This window comes from Rhamphochromis sp. 'chilingali', assembly GCF_963969265.1.
Source record: "Rhamphochromis sp. 'chilingali' genome assembly, chromosome: 19".
In the NCBI taxonomy this organism is placed as follows: Eukaryota; Metazoa; Chordata; class Actinopteri; order Cichliformes; family Cichlidae; genus Rhamphochromis; species Rhamphochromis sp. 'chilingali'.
This window is the reverse complement of record NC_137946.1, coordinates 8651522-8669989: the sequence shown is the minus strand read 5'-3', so window position 1 is coordinate 8669989 and position 18468 is coordinate 8651522. Positions and strand designations below refer to the sequence as shown.

Genomic DNA, 18468 nt, shown 5'->3' with positions numbered 1-18468 from the left:
AAGCAATAATCACAGCATTAAAATTAAAGACAAGAACTACGGATATGACTATATAACAGATCCCTTTCTATATGCAGTTTGATATTCCATTTAGGTTCAGAGGAATGGGCAAGCAGAATCTTGTTTCGATGTGCTCTGAGACACTTGGAATTTACCACCATGCCACTGAGCACCTTTAAGGAGTGTGTCAGGTTATTTAGACATTTATAGATGTTATTATTTATTAATATTAGAACTTTATTGGTCTTGTCAACTATAGCAAACTGAATAGCAAACATGCACAACTTTCATAAATGCTTGAAAACATTGCTACACCCAATTTTCAGTGCTCTTACGAGTGTGTGAATTATCTTTCGTGACCTTTCCTACCATGAGCAACCTAAGACCCAAGATGGTTTGCATTTAAAACCTGTTCAGAACTAAATGTAAACAGCTTCCTAGGCCTGGATAGAAAAGCAAACAGAGAAATAATAGCTGTTATAGCCGTTCTCCTAGTAATCACCACCAAGATTTTTCTTGAAGCTCGCATGTAAATGAGGTTTTTTTTAATATATCGTTAAGCCTCAAGTAGGGCGGGAGTTTGGTGTTTTCATTGGTTCACTGAAAACCACTATGTATTTCAGTGGAGCTCAGAAACCTCAGCCACATGAGGAAACTGACAAATCAACAGACAAAAAACAAATCACTGATGTTTGTACTGCAGGTCTTATAATAGAATGTGACAAGGCGACATATTGTATGTCACCAGTCAGTGAGTCTAAATCCTCATATCTGTCAGATCTTGTCTGACAGTGTTTTTCTCTTCATTAACTCCCCCTCAGGCCAAGAGCTACATCCAGTACATGCATAACTCTCTCTCTCTCTCTCTCTGTGCGCTCTTTCTCTCTCTCTCTCTCTCAGCGTCAGTGTGATCAATTTCTTTACTTCCTCCTTTTTGGAGTGGCTGAGCTGAATACCAGAACAGGATATGCTTTACTCTCAGTTTCACGGCAGCAGCAACAGCAGCAGCAGCAGCAGCGGCAGGAGCAGCCGTGAGGACGACACACTGCAGCCAAGATGAGTGCTGGGGATGTGGTCTGTAAAGGCTGGCTCATTAAATCCCCTCCGGAGAAGAAACTGAAGAGATTTGTGAGTAGGAGCACACATCGGACACTTGTCTATGTCCTCTGCCAGGAGGACGAATGCCAGGCTGTGGTGCTGAGCCTTGTGTTTATGCGTGTGTGTGTGTGTGTGTGTGTGTGTGTGTATGTGTGTTTATGTGTGTATGCTGCGATGTAGAATGAAGATTAAGAGATACACTGACTTGTATGTTTGCCTTGTCTCGGTCTCCTTTATATCACCTACCTCATCTCTGGTACAGGTCACTTTACTTTTGCGTGTTGGCGTAGTTATAGCAGTCATGTGCTTTAGCAACAATACCCCACTCACTGCAGATGTGCTTCAGACACATTTGGACGTGAGTCCTTGCAGCGAGTATATGTAATAGCTTACATAAACAGCATCCAGCCTTGACTGTTTTGTGGTTGTGGGGGGTCATGTGATAGTGTCAGGCTGGCCACTTGCTCTGCGCTCTGTGCGTCTGTGTGTTGTGAAACATGGGAAGTAATGTCAGGGGCAGTCAGACACTTAAGCGACAAGCAGAAATAGTCCAGCTCGATGATGGCTGTATGTACTTCCTCTGTACGAATAGAGGAGGTGGAGGGCCATTTGTCAACAGCGGTGTAAGGAAAGGGTGTGTGTGTATTGGGTTTTTTGCGGTGCGGGAGGGGGGGTTTACATGCGTGTATGTGTGTTGACAGTGTTGGGATGGGAAATAGAAACTTATTTTAGCATGACATGCAAATCCACAGTTGTATAGACTGGTACACTCACTGTTTGCCTTATTCAAAATATCAGGCTCTGGTCTTGCCTGTATGAAAATTAGTAATTATCTGGGTCAAATTTATCTTTGTAAGTAACATGCCGACAAGACTGAAGGAGCAAGGGGCTGTGGTAGTTAACTAAGGTGTTGGTTTGATTGTGTTGCTAGAGATACACTTTGCTGGAAGGAGCTCTGTCAACATTGTGTTTCCACTTTCTGGAAATGCAGTTTGCAGTCCATCAGTGTGCGTGATGAAGTGGAGCAGGAGTCTGTATTTTGTTTACTCAGATATACACATGCAGCGCTATCAGATGTTTGTCACATTGCTGCTATCACAGTGTCTGATTCCAGGATTTCACATCTTGTTTTCCTTTAAATAAAGAAAAGGTGGGGAGACATCATCTAAACACCAATTAAACTTAAAATATTGATATACTACAAAGTAAAAAATACCATAAATCTCACTTGTCTTCATATTAAGCCACTTCTTGGCTGAATACACTTTGACCTGTCACAAACAGATACAGGGGTGTAAAGAATGTAATTAAAAATGGCTGAATTCCATTTAGCTCCTCCAGTCTTTGAGTTCTGGCTTTGGTAGAACAGCCAGAGCCAGAACCACTAATTATTAATTATGGTTTGGGGCTTTCTGTTGTGGGAGTCACAAAATAATCGCGACAAATAATCTCAACAAGGACAAGTTACTCATTTGTCACCACTGCTGACCAACCGTTACCCATGTGACCAGAGTTTCGAACTAACCTCACGTGACAGAAGATAAGGAAGCTGCATCTGATGTGGTTGAAACTTTAAAAACACAGAAAACAAGCTTGTTTGTGAGTTTCAGATCAGTGTCGGACTTGCGATGTTTTGTTTTTTTTCCAAATTAAACAGACATACAGTATCTACAATCTGGAGATAAACTATAGGCCTTAGCCTACGGTAATATAAAGAAAAGCAAGGAGGTCCATGTTTAATTAGGGGGTGAAACCTGATTTCATCAGAATATACAGAATCTATTGATTGGCTTCTACACTCACCATCTGCTTCCATTAGATGAACCTGGGTACACAAACCAACTCCTTTTTAGGAGTGCGAAACTTGTCATTTTCAGAACATCTACAGGATCAAAATTGCCATCTGTCTAGTTACGGTTTCCTCTTAAGCTTAGTAGTGTTTTTTTAGGCAATAAGTCTGTGTGTGTCTAACCATTTCCTGGAATGAACACATAAATCACCAACTGACTTGTTGCAGGAGAGCATTTGTTACACACAGAAAGAAATGTTACACAATTTCAAGCCTTGAAGAGGATCAGAAGAGACTCAGCCACAACAACGAAGCCACAAAAACCAAGAGTGAAACGATAACATCACACACACCTTTATTATTCTTAACGTGATTCTTATTAATTATTATTATTGAACTGTAACAGCTCCATGGCTAGGATGAAACTCGGTTGGAATAGAGGGCTTAGGCGGTGCTCATTGTGAGTAGCTATAAATACCTTTTAGTGCAGTTTCAGTGTTAGGTTTTCAGTTAGTTTTCAGCTCAAAGAAGTGACCAGGCTCTTTATAAATACCTCTTTCATTCTGTTAGACATTTTCTGCTAAATACAGTGAACTTCCTCTTCTCTGCACTTCTGGGAAATTTGAGTTGAGGTTCCGCTTACTGACCATAACAAAGGCAAAGAAACTTAGTTAGCTCGTTGCTGTTAGCGGGGCCATGATCAAATTCTCGTGATTAGCAAAATTGGCGGGAAAGGCTGATGCTACAGTTTGAATTATGAAGCACTGTATTTAAAGTGAGTCATAATATTGAGTGAAATTTAAATTCAAGAGCAAGGCCATTAAACCTTCTTTACTTCTTGCACCTGCAGGCATGGAGGAAACGTTGGTTTGTGCTTCGAAGAGGTCGCATGAGCGGTGATCCAGATGTGCTGGAATACTATCAGAGCAATAACTCCAAAAAGCCAATCCGCACCATTGACCTGAAAGAGTGCGTGGTGGAAATGCTGGAAGGGCAACTGCGGATAAAGAGGGACTTTCACGGAAAGCACCTCTTCGTGGTAAAAACCTCATCTCGTGTTTTCTACCTGGTGGCCAAAACCGAGGAGGAGATGAACAGCTGGATCAGCAGCATTAGTCAGATTTGCCAGTTTGGGAGCCTGGAGGATGCAGGTAAACATGTCGAAAGACGCTGCTGCACTGAAGTAATTGTGTAGACTCCCTCTGCTGGTCCAAAACAAATTGGTGTCACCACTCAGGAAGTGGGGAGTTTTATGAGGTCAGAACAAACTGTTTGTTTGGAGCTTCATGATTTTCGTTTCCCATGCTAACTGAGGCATCAAGTGTAAGACTGCACCTTACTGACAACTGTAAAAAAAAAAAACTGCAAATCTGCAATAAATTCTTCAGGTTTACAATCAGGTTACTCTCAACCATGCTGTTTGTACGAGATTTATTTCCCTGTTCCCTTTAAGATTTAAAAAAACAAACCCATTTTAAATATACCCAAGGAAGGCAGATTTTAGATCTAGATTTTAAGTGAATTGTACTTCTGAAGTACCATTAAGGTTGGATTGGTGGCTTTGAAAGCATTGGATGAGCTTGAAAGTCTTCAAAATTAGAAACTTTGGAACACAGCAAGGGTACCACAATACTGTGGTTGTCACAGGTTGGTTGTATGACCTTACAAGTCTGAACTTCAGAAACATTTTCACAATCGTGTCACTACATGTGATTAGCACCATTTCATACCTGGACTTTTTTCCACTTCAGCAGCAGCAGCAACAACAACAAGGAAACATTGCTGTATTTTTCCCCTTTTATCATTTGAAATATGTAAATATTTTGACTACAGTTTGTCTACACACACACGCGCGCAATGGAAATAAATTCAAATAAAAGTTCTGGTGAAGCAGTGTACACAGTTTAGATAAAGCCTGACCTCACGTTTTATCAGGAGCCTGGCTGTTGTCTGCATGTGTGTTTCCAGCGGTCATAAGTGTTGCAGTTCTGCATACTCCCTGTCACGCAGCCTAACGTCGCTTCTGGATCTGAGGGGATAAGAACAGCTCAACATTACATTCAAATGAGCACATGGCACTTTTGTATCACCTCCATGCTTCGGGGTGTAATTAGATTTTTTGAATCTAACACATCGACACTTTACCATCATCACGCTGCTGATTCGGCCTTTGCTTCAAGTGTCATTTTTGTGGAGGAGACTTCAGCGTGCGTCTGTTAAAAAGCTGTCATCTGCATGAAGGAGATAGAGCAACGGCACAACTTTTGCCGATATGCCACAAGCTTGTAAATCAAAAAAAGGAGTCGTGAGTTGTGGCGCACAATTACTGTTGCACAAAGATTTTTACTGAGAATTCTGGACGGCAGCAGTAGACCTTAGATCTCAAGAGCTCTTTGCAGCAACTCATAAGTTTTGCAAAGGCTTTTAAAAGGTTGCTCTGTGCCCACAGTAGGACACAAATATCTAATAGCAAATATTTCATGAGAACATCCAAAGACTTTTGGATTAGTGCTGCGGGAACGGCCTTGACTTGAGGGGGGCCTTGAGTGAAATGGAATGAAACAAATTTCTGAACAAGGGCCAACCTGCCTGAAAGAATGAGGGGATTTATAAACAGAAGACATATCTGCTTTCAAGTTTCTTGCAATATAAATACCACTTCATATGTAAATGCAGAATATGAAGAGTGAGTGCAGGCAGGGAACGATTGCATCTTCTGGCTTTGCACTTGCTCACTTACATTCTCTGTGTTTCTTTCTTCTTGTTGTCAACAGAGAGCTCAGAGGAAAGCTTTCCTCACACTCCCACCTCCCTTCAGCTGTCACCTGACAGCTCTGATATAGCATCTGTAGAAAGCCAACAAGATTCCAGCTATCCACCGGACTACCTCTTTCTCTCCCAGTGTGAGACGGGGAGTGTGATCACTAGTCGGTATGTACAGTGTGTGCAACATGTCCCACAAGCTGAAATCATAGCTGTGTGGTGTGTGTAACAAATGTGATATTTGCATTTTTTTGTCCTTATCTGCAGACACAACAGCTTTTCAAACTCCGAGATCTCTCTGGAGCAGAAGTCATCAGACGATGCCGTCAAGGACATCTGCACCGAATCTTCTTTATCCTCAATCTCCCACACTAGTCCCAGTCCATCTCTTTTCCCCCATGGGAGGCTAAGCAACCCTCCATTCAGCGCTCCATGCACCTCCATAGCTTTGCCTTCATCGTCTTCCTCTCCACTACATCACTGCGCCACAAGTGTCTTCCAGTTCGACAAACCACATTCTCCCGCGATGTTTGAGGCGACGGGTGATAAACTAACACCCCCTCCACTGCCACCCAAGCCTAATCACCTGTCAGAGTACGCAAGCGACGAAGGCCTTCAAAGGACGAGGGCAATGAGTGCGCACCATTTCTCGAGCAATGCTGGATTTTTCCCCCGGAGGACCTCTTTGTCGAGCCTGGACCATTTCAAATTGGGTAAATCCTAATGCACAGTATAGAAGCTGATGAAGATGATCCTTGCTCAGTGAAACATAAACCTGGTGGAAATATGATCAGGATGCTTTTTGATTCATACTCATATCAGCTGATTTTAAAAGAGTTTTTTAAAGAAGTTAAAAGACATAATTCTTTGGTTTATTTGTTTGTTTTTTAGGAAATGCCGAGAGCAAATTTATGCAGATAAGGAGACAAAGTATTAATTTGGTAAGAACAGTGACACACTTTTATTTTTATGCACACTTTTTGTTTTTCAAGAAAGTGTTAGATAAGAAAATTTACACCTATTTCATGTCCATATGATAAACAGGAAGCCTCAGCGAGCTTTAAGTTAACTCAGGTTAGCATGAGTGTGACATAGTCTTTCTTTCAAGTCAAAATTAGCACAATCATGTAGCGTCTGATTTGTTATCAGGCTTACTAAGAAAAAAATTATCTCGGTCATCGTATGTCAGCAGCAACTTACAGTTATGGCCCGTATTACACATTCAAAGCTACCTACAAATCACATTATTGTGAATTAATTTTCCACTATTATCTGTTTGTTTGTTTTTTACAATCAGTTTACTTTTAGCCACTTCTGCCTATATGAAGTCAATGACATCAGCTACCATTAGATTGGCTGCACGAGTATAGTAGTCTCACTACAAGTTGTTACTAAACAAACCAACCTGGCTAAGCTAAGTTAGCTTCATATTTATGACATGTTTCTCTTCTAACAATACAGTGATTACATTTGCTAAAATGACAATCCCTCTGTAGGATTCAACTAATGGCAACTCCCCCCTGTAGTATCATTTCTCTATTAATAAATACATGTAATGAAAATAGTTTGAAAAATGCCCCAAGTATGTAACAAGTCTGGAATTAACAAATGTTCCAGCTGTAATATAATAATATATTTGATGTAGTGCACGTGCCTGATCATATGATGCTTTATGTTTTTGCAGCCTTGTTTAAATAGCACAAAACTTCAAAACTACCAGGATGAGTCATATGTTCCTATGGCTTCCCCTTCGCCTTCTCCTTCTCTTGCGACCGTGGAGTCTGATGGTTACATCCCCATGAGCCCAAGGACATTAAGCTTCCTCAATACAACCTACAGTATTGAACCGTCTGCATCTTTCAGCCCACTAATGAGTCAACTTAGTGCTATTGCACCACCTCCGATTCACCGGCATCTAAAACCTCGCATAAGGAAAGGTGAGAGTCCAGCCTGAATGTTTGGAAAGTACTAAATGTTTGTTTCATCTTTGGCTAGATGTTTTGTTTCTGTAAACTTTAATGTGTACAGCTTAATTAAAAATTATGCTTTGTGCGCTCTCATAGTCACAGATCTATGCAACGAACATGTCTGACAGATATACAGCACCTGTATCAGAAACACTGATCTCCGACATGGCCTTTCTGTGCCGTGTTAGAGAATTGCAGCCAATCTGATAACGCTGACCTTTTCTCGCTCCACAGCTCGACCCCCACCTCTTGATCTGAGTGGCCTTTCTACAATCACAGAATGTCCCACGCATCTCCCTTTGAGCAGAGCGCTGATCGACTCATGGTGAGCAGAAAGTGTCTTTGTCTACAAACTTTTGTGTTGAGTTAAAGAAACAAGAACAAGCACACGATTGGGTTAATAAAATTGCAGTTAGGGTTTGAGCCTTGTTTTTTAAGAATACATTTGGCTATGGATGTTTTTTAAACCTCAGGATTCTCTGTATTTTCTCCTTTTAATTTGAAAGTAAATAACTGTTTCCGTTCCTTTCTTCACAGCTTTTCAGTGAACCCTTCACCTCTTGAAAGACGACTTGAGAATGGGGAGAAATTAAGAGATGAAGTCACAAGCTCCTCTGCAATGGTAGGATTTCTATTCAGTGGAAACATATGTAGAATTATTTTTTAAATATTATTTTTCTATCTATGGTTTAGAGAATGCTTAAAGAAGACTACAAAAATGACTCAATCTGTCACTGTCTTATTATAGAACCATTTGTGAGTGGGAAAATATGCTCAGAACTCACATAGCTGAAGAATGTGGGAGTGGAAAGTGACTACCAATTTCCAAAATATTCTTCTCAGCTACTTGTAATTGTTCATGGTCTGGAAAATGTGCATATTTATTTTATTTTCCCTGAATAAAGCCTTGAAAAAGTCACATTAGTCATCCATAGTGTCTCTAGACACATATAGCTTCCGACGTGTTCTTAAACTCAATCTGAAAATGAACAGAGGTCACTTTGCTTTTGTTTAGTGACATATTTAATGAAAATAAGACACTAGTGAAGCTTACCTGCTGTTGACTGATGTTCCTTTAGGATTGTAAATATGTCAGAAACATTTTCCTGAGAACAGGGACGTTTTTACGAAGCCTTTATGATTTGTTTTTTCTCACAGGAATCAAGGCAGCAGTTCTTTGATGGGCCAGTTCAGCCCAGGGCGAGAAGTTCAAATCTTGACTATTTGTCACTGGATTTCAATTCAGCAACCCCCTCTCCTGTGCTGAAGGTATGCTTTTATTTGGCTTTATTTTTATCTTTATTTTTATTTGACAAATGACAACAACTGCACAGCAAGACTTCTACTGTACCCTGTGGAGCATTGATAGTTTAAATGTTTGTGCAGGTGAAGCAGAATTGTATCACTGTTAAAAATGTGACGTCACTGTCTGCTTATCTCTCCCTCTCGATGTCTAGCAGAAGCCATTCCTGTCCGATGAGTACAGAGTGGATTACGTGCAGGTGGATGAGAAGAAGACGCAGGCGCTTCAAAACACCAAAATGGAGTGGACAGACGTTCGCCAGTCGAAGACCTGACACTATGAAACGAATTACGAACACACAGTTTCAAGAAGGCCAACAACAGCAAGGAGTACATATTGGGGGTGACCAGGTGTACCATTTTATGTCCATAGCAGTTTTTACCCCCCCTCCCACGCTGCACATATTAAGCTAATGTCTCACAACCTACACATGAGTCTCACAAGAAAACCAAAGATGAGTATCGAACAGATACAGACTAACAATGACAGGTAACAACAGCCTCAATTGTCACTGGGAATGAAAAATGTAACGGTAAGAGCAGAAAAAAAATTAAAAACAAACTTTATCTTCAATTTATAAGACACAAGGAAAATCTTATCTTCAAATCTTCAAATGTATAAAAAAAAAACCAAAAAAACCTTTAACCTGCATTTTTAAAGCCACATATATTAAAATCACATGCTACCCCTCAGCATTAACTTAACAATTATACCTCACTTTTAATTTGTTGACATCTGGTCACTCTTGGATGTGTGTAGATAAAGAAGAATAAAAAGATTGTATAAGCACTTTGGGAAACAGTATTGAAATAAAATTACAATAGTAATTAAGCAGTAAGACCTTCTTTTGCATAGAGGATATGCAAAATTGCACTGTTAAAACTAAGTTAAGTCTCCATAGAACTGAACTGTAAATACTGCCTAATCATGCACTATTCAGTGATTTTTCTGTAGCATTAAGTTTCACCTGATTTGCAAAAGGGCATCATATTGTTTTACTGTATTAAAAAAATGCTGTAAATATATGTATAGAGATGTTACTGAAGAATTTTTTTAATGATAAAATGTTGTTTTTAAGATTTCTCTCTGTGTCAATATATAACGTGAATGAAAATGATCCATTCTGAGATTCTGCCTGAATATTACCCACATCTTAAAGAACCAAAACTAACTTGAAACTTTAAACATTATTGCCATAACACATTTGGTTATACAGGTGAACCATCTTATTTACTGAACATATGTCCAATCACCTCACTTTACACATCAGTCAGCGAATGTTTTAACCACATGCAAGCAGATAAATGAGACCACTGTTCTAATTCAGCTGCTCTTTCACGCTCTTTCAAAAAATACATTATAACCAAACTGTATGCAAAGTTAGATATAGATTTACAGATAGAGACACATATTATAATATAAATACAATTATAAACAAATGTGTATTTTGAAGATGCAAATATCGAATCACAGCTTTGCTATCGTATATTTCATTACAAAAATAAAAATGTGGAATTTATTTTTAATGAAATGTGCAACGATATCATTTGAGAAATACGTGTAGATTTTACTCATCGATTTTACTACGCCCTGCGATACACACGTGTGTCGTCACTAATATGCGCCGAAGAGACTTGTGAAAAGGAGATTTGGGAAAATTACCCAACAAGTCGAGAGAGGAAGTCATCATCCAGGATTTAAATGCAGTTTGTTTTCTTTGAAGGGGCGAACACCTTAATGCAGCATGCGGCTAAACTAGACACGGTAATCTCATCCCGGGTCGGCTGCTCTGCGTGTATTTCCAGTACACTGCTGCTGCCGTGTGGTTTAACGTTACTACCGCTAGCAACTAGTGAGTCATATTATCACAAACTGGTGAGGACACACTGGTGAGTGCGGTTAACGCTGCTAGCAGAGCACCCCCAACTAGCTAACGGTACCTGGAAATAAATGAAACTATGTCTGGTTAAAGCTACTCTGGGGCCACCGTCGACCACAAGCAGGCTGCTGTTTCTCAAAGTTCAAGCCAACTTAGCGTTAGCACAAACGATGCACTGAGAGCTAACTTCGTCTCTTGGTCGAAGAGCCAACAACGGCAGAATGTGGCTTTAGCTGGTAAGTTTGTTCACTTCATGACTCACCAACCACTATTATGTTACTTGGCTAACGTTGTCGTTAGTTTAGTTGATATGGAAGCCAAGGTCTATATTTGCAGCAGCTACAAATAGGTTTAGGCTATGTGTAGTCGCTGGCGTTTTCCATTGCAAATGCTACCATTTGAAGTGTTTTTTAACCTTTCTTTTTTTTTTTTTTTTTTTTTTTTAAAAAAAGGTTAAATCGCCGTCTTTGATCCAACGTTCGCCGCTAGTGTTTATTGTGGCATGGCAACCGCACAGCTGCAGAAAAGTCACATCTGTAGCGTTTAGCTTTTTTTCTTACGCCAACTCTGACTCAGAGTAAGCTGGCATAGTTTTAGCTCAGCTCAGTTTTCTTTTAAATTATATCTGTCTTTTTCAGTCACGAAAGTTCATATATAATTAATAGAAGGCTGAATTCATCAGTTGTTTTTTCCCCCTCAAACAGAAATGTTATTTTTAACATAAGTAGAAAGAAACAATTTTCTTGGTGGGATACATCTTAAATGCAACCCTGGTCGAAGGCCCGCCACAATAAATACATATGTGTGTATTTATTTATTTATTGAGCACCTGAAGTCTGTAAGAGACATAGAGGGAGCTTTAGCAAGAGTAACTAAGTAATGGTTTTCTGTATGACTTCATAGATGTCTCATATCATTGAAACACAAGAAATGTTGTTCCACTCTTCTTTTTGCCTTCTTTCATTTTGCTACTCTCTTGAGCTTTACAGCATTTGAGTCAAATTAAGGTCTAGACTGGACTATTGTAACATGTAGATATTTTTTTGTTTTTCTTCCACAGTCTTTGAGTTGTAGATGCATTGCCTTGCTTGTGATTTTTTTTTTTAATGTATTTATTTAATTTTTTTTGCACGACCAGCCCCAACCAAGCTTTAGATCTTAATCTCTAGAATACTTTGGTAAACAGAGTTTAGGTCCTGTGGCTGCAAACAAGACCAAATGATCACCACTCTAACACGTTACTATGAGATGTTTGTGGTGATATATACGTGTGTGCATGTATGTATGCATGTATGTATTAGGGGTGCAATGATACACAAAATTCACGGTTCGATATTTTTTCGATACAAAAAAAATGTTCATGCTTTTTAATTTGTCATTTATTAAAATTATAAATATATATTTTAACTCAAAAGTACAGTTTTTAAATTTAATGTTGCTGAAACAACAAAGTAATAAAAAAATATATATATATATCTGATCGAGAAATCACTCATCTTTGGAAAAGAGAGTTTATTACAGAGAAATAAAAGCTATACTATACGCTTCTTCTGGGCTATATTCTCAGCAGCATATTAAACATATCAGGTCCCCATAAGGAGAATCATGTGCTAACGGCTGTCTATATGACTCAGGTAAAGTTTGTAGCATGCGTGCTTGTTGTTTTTGTCTGCTTCCACTTGTCTTTGCACTAGGATGATGTCGGAGTAAATGTGCAGTCATATTCGTTGCGTTCCCACTAGTGCTGTCAGCGTTAATCTCGTTGAAATTACGTTAACGCCACAACACGGCAAGTTAACGAGCTACCGCGGATCGCCCCGTGCCTGGGGCTGGATGGCCAACACGTTAACGAGCTAACTGCGATAACACACTAGTTCCCACCAATGTAATTGAGCATTTCCTGGCACATCCAACATACTGTTTTACTTTTGTCCATGACGCGCTTACCTTCAGGGTCATACGTCACATGAAAACCAAAATAGTTCCAAACGCCACATCTGAATTAGGGTGGGGGAGGTTCAATTTGCCATGTTGCAAGGAGAGCTTAACTTGCTAGCTTGCCCTGCACTCAAGATTAAATTGAGAAAAATAAATCAGTTAGCAAATAACAGCACAGCTATTTAACATTAACGAAACAGGATTAAGTGTAAAAGACTAAAATCACAAACTGCAAAGAGGTAATGCATTCCTTGAACTGTAAAGGACTGCCCCTGTACTGTAATAAAACCCATAAATGCTACTGTTAAATTCAACATGGCTCTATGTGTTTAAGATTTATTTTACTCTATTTGCTAACCCTCCACTTAGTACTTTTTGGTGGGAGTGGAAGTGCATTTTCTTTCCACTTTCATGTAGCTCAGCAGTGGTTGAAGATGGGAGGATGTTCCCTTGATAGTTAAAGCGTGTAGAGAACAGTTTAGTGATGAGGATTCCAAGTGACTTGAATTGATACAATGGGTCCACTGTAGCTCTCTACCACACTGTCTGCTTCAGAGGAAGGAAATGTTCACAATCTCAAAAAGAAAACCCTCTGGGGCATAGATGCATTGCATTTTTATGTGGTTTTCTCTGCAGCTCTTGCACACATCCCAACCCTACCCACCTCCCCTTTGTCCTACCTGAACACTGTTTACAGAGTTAAAGTTGCAATTAAATGGTAAGGGGAATGCACTGCAAATGCAAAAATGTAAAAGAATAAAAAAAAAAAAAAATAGAGAAAGAAAAAAAATTTGCAATCAGGATAGGCATACAGTTTTAGGCAGTAGAAACCTTGATAAATGTTTAAATGTCAGTGTTGGGGTATTGATTGTTGTCTTAATTTTTGCAATACAGGACTCATCAGATGGAGGAGTTCACAGCAGTCATCCCATCTGCTGCTTTCTAAACTTCAGCTATTGTGCCTTTTATCAAACTTGTGCTCCTGTAACTGTGCTAGCCATGGCTTCTCGCAGTGTTGATGAGCCACCAAGTGATACCAGGAATTTACCATCAGTCTCCGAAGAGCCTTCAAGATGTTACCCAGATGACGTCGTGGGAGAGCTTCAGCCAGACACCATGAATGCAACAGTGAAATCTCAAAAATCTGGAAAATTCAGGAGGACTGCCTTGACATTTTTTGGAGTTCGTAAAAGTATCTGTATTCTACCAAGCTTTTTTGGAGGAAGGAGCAAAAATCAGAACAAGTGGTCCACTAAGAAAGGAATCAGCAAAAGCAAAACCCATGACGGGCTGTGCAAAGTCAGTCAGGATGATGGTCTAAGAAGCGGGTATGCCTCAGCTGGAGATTTTGAGTACCACAGCCAGAGGGACACTGTGGGAGAGCTCCACAGTAGTTGTAGCAATGAATGTAGTCATCCTGCTGCTGAGCAGAAATCACTGACTCTTGGTCGGCAAAAAAAGGGTTTGAGGAGTCTTTTTCACAGTTTTAAGCATCACAGAAATCACAGAAATGATGGATTGGCTAAAACTGAAGTGATTGCAATGTCCTCTCCTCACTGCAAGAAAGAGGTGCCTGTTGTCCGGGACATCAGCCAGTTTGTCACAGAGTGCCTGGGATCTGAACCCAATGTGCCTGATTTTGTAGACGTCACAAGTGATATTTCCATTGGTCCTGAACGTAATGAGGCCAATGTGCAGACAGTGTTAGAGAGGAGTCTGGAGAAAGAAAGCCCAAAGTCAGAGGTTGACGAGCAGGTGAGTGATGATCAGCTGGAGGAAATGAATTTGATAGCCGTAGTCTCCAGTGAGTATGAGGAGCCAGCTAGAGGACATAGCGAGCCCTGTCTGAAACTTCAGATGATGTCGGAGGCGTCCGAAACACCGGCTGGCTCAACAGATCAACTGGACATGATTTTTGGGGATGTCGCGTCATTGAAAAGCTTCGACTCCCTCACCGGCTGCGGGGACATCATTGCAGATCAAGAAGACGACAGCATCACAGAGAGTACAGTCTCTGGAGAGAGGAGCAGAAATGGAGGAAAGAGGGCTTCTTGTTATCTTACTTATCAGGGAGGCGGCGAAGAAATGGCCTCGCCTGAGGATTTGGATGAAACTTGTCTTCAGGATTTCTGGGGGAACAATAGTTCAAAGGAGGTCTGCTACAGTTGCAATCAAGACCACACAGACGTGACTGCTGAGCTGACGACATCCCACAATATGGACTTGCTGAATAGTAGCAGCGGACAGCAAGCCGGTGGCATGGACTCCTCCTCAATTGCTGATGTATTAACTCCTCAAAGTGAGCATCAGGAGTCAGTTCCAAATAGTGATGAGGGCTACTACGATTCAACTACACCAGGGCCAGAGGAAGGACGAGAAAAAACGGACAGATTTCAAACAGAAAGGCTACCCAGAGACAGTTACAGCGGCGATGCCCTTTATGAACTTTTTGCGCCTGACGAAAGTCTCGTGAGCCCACGTTATGAAAGCAAATCCCAACTTCCCATTTCAAAACTGGGTGACTATTCAAGTCAACCAGCTGATGTTACAGATTCAGCCTTTGTCCCAGAAATGAACAAATTACAAATAAGTGCAGAATTATATAAAGTTCATGATTTTCTGGAGATGCCCAGCACATGCAGTAACTCCTTGGAGTTGGCACACAGTGTGGTTTGTCGGCCAGAAATCGCTATGAATAAAAACTGTAACTTGAACACAAAAGCCCAAGCTTCAGTCAGAGTAGATCATATAGAGCTGCATATATATGATCAAAAAGAAGATGTGCTTGCTTCCAGCGAAAAAAGAGCCAAATCCATAAATGCTGACACTGAGAAAAGGCATAGCAGCTTATCATTCCAAAGCATGTCTGACCCAGACTTTGAAACGTTTTGTGAACCCAAAGAGGAACATCTCGAGGAAAACAAGCCTGTGGCTTTACCGTACCGAAATATCACTTCTCCGTCTGAAGATTCTAACAACGACATGGACGATGGGCAAACTGTGTGTTTTTCACAGGCACTCGTGGACTTCACAAAACACACTCAAATGTTGAGCAACTTGCACGACAATGTGGATGACTTGGAGACAAATTCTGCCATCACTCCAAATGTGGAGGCCTTGCCTACCATAGTCACGTTTGATGTAGTGGATATGCATAATGAAGGTGAATATGATGAGCAGATTCACATGGAACTGGAGGAGGACATTTCATCGCCCTATCAGGAATTTGAGGAAAGCTACCTACAAAAGGATGCATTTGCTGAATGTGACTATCAGATGTTAGACCTATATGAACAGAACATGATCAGTAATACATGGGCGGTTGCCAGTCTCCCACGGCACCTCGGCCTTACAAGAGTCAGTCAGTCCATGCCTAACCCATTGTCTCTAGAGAGGAGAAGTAGGTCTCTGGACACAGAAAGCCTTGAGTTGAAGATGCCTGACTCGTACAGAGAGAACAGAGATGCTATCATTTCCTGTCCTCAGACAGAAGAGGACTTGGAGAGAGATGCCTCACCATATTACAAGAAGAATGTAGTCGTGTCTGCATCAGAAGTTCGACACAGCAGCAACACTATGGCCTTATCATGGCAAACGAGGTCAGAAATGGCTTTAAGCCTTCCTCTGACAGATGGGGAAATCAGTGAAAAGATGCAGAGTCTCAGTCAAACCCAAGTACATAAACACAAGATATTCTCTGTCACATCCAGCAGTGAATCCCAGCGTCTTTGCTCTAATATGTCGGACAGCATCTCCTGTGATTTACTTTCACCAAACACTGAGCTTTACAATAGACAGTGCCACCCTCCTTTGCAGTTAGAGTCCTGTTTACCTCATAGCACTTTTGTTTATTCTGGAATGATGGAGGACGTAGCCGATGATATTGATGACAACGTTTTTTGTCAGACTGCCACTAATTTGCAATCCTATAATCAGTGTGGTAAAAGTCACCAGGTTGCAATGTCTCATACTGAGAGTCCTCTGAGCACATGTGTGTCTAAGGATGAAATGTCCACCATCAGTGAAACAAGAACACCGAGGGATGTGGTGTGACCTGTAGCCTGCAACAATCTTCCTGAGGCAACCTTGAAGTGGAAGGCTCTCAATTTTTCAGTCATACAGTTATTATAACATGTATATTTGCCAGCGAGTGTTTTTATGGTCAACCAATGGAGGAATGGTTCAATTTTTATTTGCACAACTGCTTCCATTGAAAGGTTGTTGACACTGTGATAGAATGGAAGTGGAATGAAGTTTGGGAGTGTGTGACATCATTAGCACAGTGCTCGGAAGTCAGATTTTTCTGACTTTATTCAGATTTTTCTGAATTTTCTGCATTTGCACAGTGAACAGTAGGTTATGTCAAACTGGTTACATATATGGTAGTCCATCAAAGGCATTTAAGGGAGTAGTTGTTTCATTTGCATTTGTATCGAATCATCTCATTAAGCTATTGAATTTCACTAGAATGTTCATGCCCACGTGTAGCCTCGGCATCCAGGCCTCAACAATAATGTCATACTTCGTTTTAGTGGGTATTCATTAGCCTGGTGTCCAGGCTGACCAAGTCCTGCTTACTTTGCCAGTTGCCTCTAAACACATGAATGCTTATGCTTTTAATGCCGGCTTATGTTTGTATTTCCTTTTCTTGCTTTTCCACAGTCTATTGCTCTCATGAGAGTTATGTTAGTCCCTCTATGCTATTTTTTTTGCCATACTGGTTTAAGGAAAGGCCAAAAAGAAGTGTTAGAGAGAAGCACCTCCATGGGGTATATATGAATCACATTAAGCTGTTTCTATTTTTATCTTAATCTCAAAATGCAGGTAATTCTTACCAGATCCAGAACAAGATGAGCAGGTATTAGAAATGTACAGACAGTCATAGTTCATGCTTCAGCTGCTATTTGCTTTACATACTGTAGATAGCTTTGCAGAGCAAAGCTACATTATTTGTATAGCACATTTTACATGCAGATACCCTGTTTGTGAAAATGTTCTGCAGTAGTGCGTGTAGAAACAGCTAAGAAGTTAAATATGTTAAAAAAATGGTTAGAGGCAACAAAATTAAAGGGAAAAAGCTACTATCAGCCACAAGCTTAATGTTTGTAGACTGACAATCCAATCTGGCCTTTTTTTCTGTTTAGTTTTTTTTTTGTGTTTGTGTGTGTGTGCTGTTTTGTTTTTGGCTTATTTTACAACAGCTTGACCACCTGTGAAGTGCAGAATTCTTACTAAAATGTTGCACTCCATATTTGTGCTACTGTAAGCTTGCAGAATGAACAAATGGCCTAGTTTTTGTTTTTTATTTTTCTTTTTAATATAAACTGCTATTTTGTCCATGTATCAGTTTCTTGTGCATTACTGTTTGTTCAGTCAGAGGTTAAATTGTCAGATGATTGTCATAGATTTTTTTTAACAGTAATATTAAAAGAAATGTCAGAGAATTTGTATTTATATCCTAAGCTATTTGTACACTGTAACATGTATTCCGGATTATTGCAAATTCCTTTTTTGTTTTTCTTTTGTAATAGTTTTACAGTTATATTCAATTCATGTTACAGTTGGAAATTTCTCTTGAAAATCTGTTACTTATTGAAATGGAAACACTGCCTTAGGTAAAAATAAAGAAGCCAAAACGTTTTCCATTTTCACTCCTCTTGTTTTCTTGTACTCTTATGTTTCCTTACAAGATTTTAAAACAGAACAGGTGGAGGACAAAAGAATAAGTGGT

At 40.1% G+C, this 18468-nt stretch overlaps 2 protein-coding genes across 2 annotated transcripts; both read left to right on the top strand.

Moving 5' to 3' along the window:
- Positions 1–992: 992 nt before the first annotated feature.
- Positions 993–9811, top strand: gab3 (GRB2 associated binding protein 3). Its single transcript, XM_080867248.1, has 10 exons — positions 993–1128; positions 3738–4038; positions 5662–5818; positions 5918–6363; positions 6542–6591; positions 7335–7587; positions 7852–7942; positions 8155–8239; positions 8776–8886; positions 9075–9811. Exons 1-10 carry the CDS (start codon positions 1057–1059, stop codon positions 9192–9194), a joined length of 1686 nt encoding a protein of 561 aa, XP_080723374.1. The 5' UTR covers positions 993–1056; the 3' UTR covers positions 9195–9811.
- A 743-nt stretch (positions 9812–10554) lies between these two features.
- On the top strand, positions 10555–18377 carry LOC308386612 (APC membrane recruitment protein 1-like). The gene is made up of 2 exons (XM_080866268.1): positions 10555–11035; positions 13632–18377. The coding sequence occupies exon 2, from the start codon at positions 13737–13739 to the stop codon at positions 16788–16790; it is 3054 nt and encodes a 1017-aa protein (XP_080722394.1). The 5' UTR covers positions 10555–11035; positions 13632–13736; the 3' UTR covers positions 16791–18377.
- Positions 18378–18468: the final 91 nt, after the last annotated feature.

What these genes read in the sequence shown, in the direction of transcription:
- gab3 (XM_080867248.1), top strand. Translation starts at nt 1,057, where the DNA reads ATGAGTGCTGGGGATGTGGTCTGTAAAGGCTGGCTCATTAAATCCCCT. An exon ending in AGAGCGCTGATCGACTCATG is followed by an intron (nt 7,943 to 8,154) that starts GTGAGCAGAAAG and finishes CTTTCTTCACAG; the next exon opens with CTTTTCAGTGAACCCTTCAC. An exon ending in CCCCCTCTCCTGTGCTGAAG is followed by an intron (nt 8,887 to 9,074) that starts GTATGCTTTTAT and finishes CTCGATGTCTAG; the next exon opens with CAGAAGCCATTCCTGTCCGA.
- LOC308386612 (XM_080866268.1), top strand. Translation starts at nt 13,737, where the DNA reads ATGGCTTCTCGCAGTGTTGATGAGCCACCAAGTGATACCAGGAATTTA.